The 7,887-nt window shown below is 38.0% G+C and overlaps 1 protein-coding gene across 2 annotated transcripts; it reads left to right on the forward strand.

The window, feature by feature from the left end:
* Positions 1-3,312: 3,312 nt before the first annotated feature.
* Positions 3,313-4,641, forward strand: LOC134218285 (antigen 5 like allergen Cul n 1-like). 2 transcript variants are annotated; one of them, XM_062697219.1, is made up of 4 exons: positions 3,313-3,430; positions 3,514-3,788; positions 3,848-4,089; positions 4,150-4,640. In XM_062697219.1, the coding sequence occupies exons 1-4, from the start codon at positions 3,412-3,414 to the stop codon at positions 4,391-4,393; spliced, it is 780 nt and encodes a 259-aa protein (XP_062553203.1). In that variant the 5' UTR covers positions 3,313-3,411; the 3' UTR covers positions 4,394-4,640. The 2 variants fall into 2 exon arrangements, with proteins under 2 accessions (XP_062553203.1, XP_062553202.1); XM_062697218.1 differs by having other exon boundaries at positions 3,322-3,430; positions 3,511-3,788; positions 4,150-4,641.
* Positions 4,642-7,887: the final 3,246 nt, after the last annotated feature.

The following is a 7,887-nucleotide window of genomic DNA, read 5'->3' on the forward strand; positions in this document are numbered from 1 at the left end:
ATTCCGGTTTCGAGCTGCCACAGGCTCAATTGTTTCTGGATATCGATTATGCATTAAAAAATATTTAAGCTCTTTTTAGTGATTCAACCGTCTAAGACGAGTTTGGTACTCTCCATTTAATTCCACTACGTTTTGTTATCTTTGCAGATACGTATTTCAACCGCAACTGTGTGGTCGTCTTCAGTGTCTTGTAGGTAGACTACCCTACTAGAAACCGGTAATACCGGTATTACCGGCCAATTTTGGGTACCGAAAATACCATACCATACCAGTATTTTCGGTATTTCAAATGTTGCTGTCAGTATCAAAAATCTCGAATAATTTTCACCTACTTATATCAGCTCAACTGCCTGTAATCGCATATCAGTCCCATATAAACAGACAAGCATTAAAGACTCATCGTTCAAAAAATACAACAATTAAATACGCGCATGAGTAACTTTGCCCAAGTAAGCATCATTGACGACGTTTACGCTACAACAAAAATCGATCAACATCGTCATTAATCATACCTGTTGCTTCATTCTCTTAGCCATCTGTCAAACTGCGAATGACTTTTTCTTCAATGAACATTGTTTTTTTTTTGTCTTTATTTGAGAGGTTTTCAGCCCTAGGCTGGCTCACCTCTAAACATTGTTGATATCGTCGAGAATTTTCCCGCGATGTATGAATTGTGAAAGAGATACGAGCCGTAGTAGTGGTTTTCTGTAGATCACCTGTGAAAAACGATTTTCTGCAAAAATATGTTCGTTCTGAATTCGGAAAAGAATTTTAATTAGTGTTAAGAAAATTATTTTGAGCTTTTTAGTGGAATGTCTTCACTTGTCATAAGACGAGTTTATACAATCCCATTTAATTCCACCACTTAATTATACCTTGACAGATACGAATTTCGACCTCAACAGTAAGGTCGTCTCCAGTATCTCGTACTCCAATCCAAGAGAGACGATCCAAGGAATTCTCCTACTATGAATCGGAAAGGATTAAGGGCAACAAGCAATGATTTTAACATTTGAAGTTTGTCAACAAATATTGTTTTTCATCCAAAACTCCAAATCAAAAGTGTTTCTTTTACAACCTATAAACAATAAACTAGCAATAAGGTAATTAGCTGTAGTGGAATTAAGTGGAGAGTACTAAACTCGTATTAGACGGTTCATTATTCATTGACAGTGTGTTTCTTTCCGATCGTCTTGATGATTTTTCTGCAATGGCGATTTGCATTTTTTTTTGCAATCTGTCAATTTTGCTTATAAAAAGTTCTTTTAGGAAACTTCTGTTTATTCGATTTTCGAGAAGCTTTGACAATATGCTAAATAATAAAAGAAAAATAGAAGTATCTCTGTACTCCGAGAAATATACACAGCAAATAATTTTGAAAATTCAACGACGTGTAAAATTCCAGCTCATACCATCAAACGAATTAACATTCGATATTCAATTAAATTTGATTGAATTTTACAAGCAAGCGCCATTTAAATTTATTTCAATTTAAAAGAATAGCGAGATAGATTGAATGTTACGTTTATTTGCATGCTCCAAATATGTGCATGAAAAAACATTTAAAATCACAACATATTTTTATCTGTGTAGAAAAAAGCCAGCTGAAGCAAAAATATGTTTTAGCCTAATGGTTCAATACAATATGTAGGATTCTTCTTCTTCTTCTTATTTGCATTACATCCTCCACCGGGACAGAGCCGCTTCGCAGCTTAGCACTTCCACAGTTATTAACTGCGAGGTTTCTACGCCAAGTTACCATTTTTGCATTCGTATACCAAGAGGCTAACACGTTTATGCCCAAGGAAGTTGAGACAATTTCCAAACGGAAAATTGCCTAGACAAGCACCGGGTATCAAACCCAGCCACCCTCAGCATGGTCTTGCTTTGTAGCCGCGCGTCTTACCGTACGTAGGATATACCGTATATGTAGGATCAGTGGCGTAGCCAGGGGGGTGGTTTTGGGTATAAAACCCCCCCCAGAGACATCATTTTTAGAAGAAATTTTTTTTTCCGGGAAAAAAAAATGTTCGGAAAACCCCCCCCAGACCAATTTTCTGGCTACGCCACTGTGTAGGATTAATATTGTACAAACTGTCTCGAAATAATTTTTAGTCTCGATGCAAAGTCGTTTCGTTTTTATTTTAGCACATTTAATTTCCCATTAAACTCAAGTACGAGACACTGAAAATGACCTGTTGCGGTAAGAATAAATGTTTGTCGTTTGACTAGTGAGAACAATCCACTAAAAAGCGCTAAATGATTTTCCAACATTTATTTCATGCACTCAAACGTACGAGATGGTGGCATCGCCTACTAGGTGGATTTTTCTGTGCGTTCATTTCGGAACCTGGAATAACGACAGGGAAAGGAGTTTCTCGCATTTCTGTTGCTTCTATAGCTGGTCTTACAGTCCGAAGGATCAGTCAGAATATGATCATGAATAATTTTACCATTCATTGAGAATATGGAACTCAGAGCTTGCGGGTGATAAATGTGAGAATTTCCAATCAAATCAAAGAGACATTGATGTTGTTCAACTCTGTCTCGGTAAAAAATATGGTAACAATCAAATTTTGATCAAATCTAATCCAAAGACGACGATTCAAATTCTCGTCCAAAAAAGATGATAATGTTTCCTAGTCAATTAGCTTTCCATTGATCAATACTCAGCTCAGCCACTTTCATATAGTAAATGTGCAATAAAAGATCAATATGTTTAATATAATGTATTCATATTCATATTTATCTAGTTGCAGTAATTGGGTGATGACCATCTAAATAACTAAGACGTCATTTGAATTCGCTTAATCAAACATTTTTAAGGCAGCATTTTGAACGAACAATTAAAAAGGTGAAATCGGGGAATACGCAATATACCAACTTAAAATGCAACTATTTCGTTGACATCGGTTTCAAATCGAGAAATATGGAATCATATTTCAGGAACATGCGTCAACAAGAGCGTAAATGAGGTAATCTTCAATTCTTTTATGTCCTTTACAGGATTTCTTAGATGATTGACAATGTGCATCCCTTACTATTACTTTACTAATTGCAAGAGTCAAATTTAAATACAGGCACACTTTTTGTTCTGTAATTTGATAATTATTAATTTTTTTCGCACATCAAAAGAATCGCGATAAGTTATGGACTTAAAAAACATTTCGTCTCGATTTTTATAAACTTTGTTTTATCAACATAAAATAACGGGAAGACGATATAAATATTATAAATTGCGATAGTTGACACTCTGTTGCGACTTTCGTTTCTATTTCAGACCCTACCCCTATTATTATTTAATTTATGTAATTTCTCTTATTTTACTCTGCGTCTATATTTTGTCGCTGGCATGTCGGTGTTATAAAAACAGTTACGAAACTGCAGTCCAGCATCAGTTGGCGAGTGATAATGAAAGTTCTAATTTCAGGTAAGCGAAATGTAATATTTATTCGTATCATTCGTACACTATCTAATACCACTTACTAATGATTTCTCGCTTTGCAACAGCAGTGACGATAGTAGCTTGCATAGCAGTTACCGTTGGACAATCAACGAACTACTGCGACAGAAGATTGTGCCCAAGTGGTTCACCCCACATAGCATGCAATGGGCTAACAACGCTGAGCCGCACTTGTGGAGCAGGTTCCTTCGAGATAGCCATGGACAGTGCCAATCGACAGTTAATCGTCGACCTGCACAATAAATTGCGTAGCAGGGTGGCGTCAGGTCGACAGACCAACAGTGCTGGGCAGAGGTTCCAACAAGCAGCCAGAATGGCCACGTTGGTAAGTACAAATTGATTCAATTAATTACTTATTTATTCAACTGTTTCAACAATTGCAAGCAATGGGATTCAGAGCTAGCTCACATCGCCGCCACCAATGCCAGGCGTTGTATCTATGGCCACGACCAGTGCCGAAATACTGCTACCATGAGGGCATCCGGCCAAAATATTGCTATCATGTCTTACTATGGAATGACCGTCTCTAATGAGAAACTACTTACGGATTTCACCAACAGCTGGTTCAGTGAATTTAAGGACACCACTCCGCAACAAATCGCTAGATATCCATCCAACTACAGAGGGTAACTTATTCATACTACTCGAAAAAATCTAGAATCATAGTTTGAAATCATTTTTTCCAGTCCTGCCATCGGACACTTCACGCAGATTGTGTCGGATCGAACCAGTAGAATAGGTTGCGCGATGGTGAGCTACAATCGGCAAAGATTCATCAACAAGCTGCTCGTTTGCAACTACGGGCTTACGAACATTGTCAACCAACCGGTTTACGTGGCGGGCAACAGCTGCTCCGGATGCACTACCGGTTGCAACAGCCAATATCCGGGGCTATGCAATACGGCTGAAAACGTCAGAAATAATCCCTAATAGAAATAATTATGTGGTCGCGTAGCTCAGAAAATAAATTATTTTCAATATTGGAGATATATGTTTATCAGTGAATTAGCAAACAAATATATTTACATTGGTCATTTGTCAATGAGCAAACTGCAAATAAATTTTGAATTATTTAAATGGTCTAAATAATATTAGAATATCTCGTGACGGCATGGAGATGTTAATAAGTTTGACTACCATCTGAATTTTTTCTCTCATATAATCATCACCCCCGTAGATTGTAGGAACTATTATATAGCTACAAAAACAAATATATTAATGTGTACTTAATATAATGTATTCATATTAGTAGAAGTGCGTCGAGAAACAAGCCTTACAAAATTCTATAATAGTAAAAAAAAATTTGATTCATGAAATGTCTTCCTTGAAGCCGTTTCTTAGTATTTCCAGCTGATATCCAGAGTATTCCAGAAAATGCTCCAGAACTCAATGTATATTGTTCGAGTTCTGTCATCAGTCCCTGCACTAATAAAAGGATATCAGGCTATTAGACGGAATTCCTTTTTGCCTAAATCCTTTTGAGCAAACAGGTCATTGTCCAGCAAACTATTCACCGTATCTCAGCATCCAAAACGTTACTTTTACAGAGATGTCCATCTCGAGAAAATGAACAGAAAATGCTGAAATCTCGGCGAAAAAATCAGCATTATGTAGAATTTATTTTTGACGGCACGCCGCTGCAATATCTGAACCGCGTCTCATAATATTTGCATCCTTTATTTTTTTTCCTATATTTTTATGAAATCTAATTTTAGTACTGATGACTGACATCTTAATTTAATACACCATAAGAGGAAGCGACACGGTCATCAATTTGGCGTCTTGTCTTTTTTGGGCATCCAATAAGTGTGAGACTAAGTTACTAAGAGAAAAACCGGCTGTATGTATTATTTGGTTCCAATTTTTGCAGGACTACAGACTTTTCAAATCAATCAAAAACAAAAACTGAAATATTTGACATATAAACAAATAAAGTTGGTTCCTTCGCAAGAGGGGAAACACTATAGAGCGAGAAAATTCGATCTCAAAGAAATTTGGATTAATTCTTTTACAAGGATTCTTGCCACCAGCTTCTACAATAATTCGGAGAAGCTACTCTCCAAAGAATTCTAGGGAACTCCACCATCAAGAATCCTGAGACTTGCTTCTTCTTTAATTCTGAGGAAATTCTTCCCCAGGGATTCTGTGAAACTCATACTTCAAGAATTCTGGGTGTTACTATCTCCTGCAATCGTGGAAACTTCCTTACCTCTTTTGGAAACATGGGAAACATAATCTAAACTAATCTAATCTCATACTTGCGAAGCCTATACTTGAGAGCACGCACTGTTCCTGCAATCCGTTCATTTTCATTTTACAATTTCATTTTCGCATACGCAGTATGTCTTACCTTTTCCCGAAATTTTCACGCACTAACTAATTTTCACTTCGAACGAACAAACAAACTCAAAATGGATCGCGCGAACTTTCTGTTTTCTCAAGAAATATGGAAAACTCTTCCGCCAAACACTGTAGAGCGTTTCTTTTCACAAATTCTCCGCAAATCCTTGGGAAATTTCTTCTCTCTCTTTTTGGGGAATTCCTCCCCCAAGAGTTCATTCTACATGAATTTTCGGAAACACTTTTTCTAGAATTTAAAAACCCAGATTAATCCACCTAGCGGTGATGGTGCCTTTCTCGTTTTTTTTTCGAGTGAGTAATTTCTACGCACTTTTGGTATGAAGAAAAACATATTTTTGGCATATCTATCGAGCCCATAGTCCGATCTGGCCAATTTTGAATAGGAAACAATGGGACATGTTTTTGCGTCGAATGCAACCTGTTGCGAGGAAATTGGTTGAGGGTAAGTGCTAAAAAAGTGGGCTATACATTTTTACGCGCTTTTTTATGAGAAAAAGTATTTTGACCATAACTTCTGAGCCCATAGTCCGATCCGGCCAATTGTCAATAGGAAACAATGGGACAGGATTCTGCGTCGAATGCAACCTGTTGCGCGCAAATCGGGTGGGGCTAAGTGCCTCAAAAGTTGGCTAGACTTTTCCACTCGTTGTTGCCTAAGGAAAAAGTATTTTGACCATAACTTCTGAGCCCATAGTCCGATCCGGCCAATTGTCAATAGGAAACAATGAGACAGGATTCTGCGTCGAATGCAACTTGTTGCGAGCAAATCGGTTGGGGTTAAGTGCCTGAAAAGTTGGCTAGACTTTTTGCGCACATACACACACATACACACACACATACACACACACAGACATCACCTCGATTCGTCGAGCTGAGTCGATCGGTATATAACACTATGGGTCTCCGAGCCTCCTATAAAAAGTTTGTTTTTGGAGCGAACATATAGCCTTTACGTATACTTTGTATACGAGAAAGGCAATAAAAAAAAAAATTTGTCCATAACTTCTGAGCCCATAGTCCGATCCGGCCATTTTTCAATAGGAAACAATGAGACAGGATTTTGCGTCGACTGCACCTTGTTGCGAGTAAATCGGTTAAGGGTAAGTGCCTGAAAAATGGGCTAGACTTTTCCACTCGTTGTTGCCTAAAAAAAGTATTTTGACCATAGCTTCTGAGCCCATGGTCCGATCCAGCCAATTTTCAATAGGAAATAATGGGAAAAGGATTCTGCGTCGAATGCAACTTGTTGCAAGCAAATACGTCAAGAGTAAGTGCCTGAAAAATGGGCTAGACTTTTCCACTCGTTGTTGCCTAAAAAAAAGTATTTTGACCATAACTTCTGAGCCCATAGTCCGATCCGGCCAATTTTCAATAGGAAACAATGGGACAGGATTCTGCGTCGAATGCAACTTGTTGCGAGCAAATCGGTTAGGGCTAAGTGCCTGAAAAGTTGGCTAGACTTTTTGCGCACATACACACACATACACACACACACATACACACACACAGACATCACCTCGATTCGTCGAGCTGAGTCGATCGGTATATAACACTATGGGTCTCCGAGCCTCCTATAAAAAGTTTGTTTTTGGAGCGAACATATAGCCTTTACGTATACTTTGTATACGAGAAAGGCAAAAAGTATTTTGTCCATAAATTCTTAGCCCATAGTCCGATCCGGCCATTTTTCAATAGGAAACAATGAGACAAGATTTTGCGTTGTCTGCACCTTGTTGCGAGTAAATCGGTTAAGGGTAAGTGCCTGAAAAATGGGCTAGACTTTTCCACTCGTTGTTGTCTAAAAAAAAGTATTTTGACCATAACTTCTGAGCCCATAGCCCGATCCGGCCAATTTTCAATAGGAAATAATGGGAAAGGATTCTGCGTCGAATGCAACTTGTTGCAAGCAAATACGTCAATAGTAAGTGCCTGAAAAATGGGCTAGACTTTTCCACTCGTTGTTGTCTAAACAAAAAGTATTTTGACCATAACTTCTGAGCCCATAGTCCGATCCAGCCAATTTTCAATAGGAAACAATGGGACAGGATTCTGCGTCGAATGCA

Source organism: Armigeres subalbatus, chromosome 2, assembly GCF_024139115.2.
Source record: "Armigeres subalbatus isolate Guangzhou_Male chromosome 2, GZ_Asu_2, whole genome shotgun sequence".
In the NCBI taxonomy this organism is placed as follows: Eukaryota; Metazoa; Arthropoda; class Insecta; order Diptera; family Culicidae; genus Armigeres; species Armigeres subalbatus.

Excerpts from the sequence above, each read along its gene's own strand:
- LOC134218285 (XM_062697218.1), top strand. Across the intron at positions 3,789-3,847 it reads CAGCCAGAATGGCCACGTTG|CAATGGGATTCAGAGCTAGC; the intron begins GTAAGTACAAAT and ends AACAATTGCAAG. Across the intron at positions 4,090-4,149 it reads TATCCATCCAACTACAGAGG|TCCTGCCATCGGACACTTCA; the intron begins GTAACTTATTCA and ends CATTTTTTCCAG.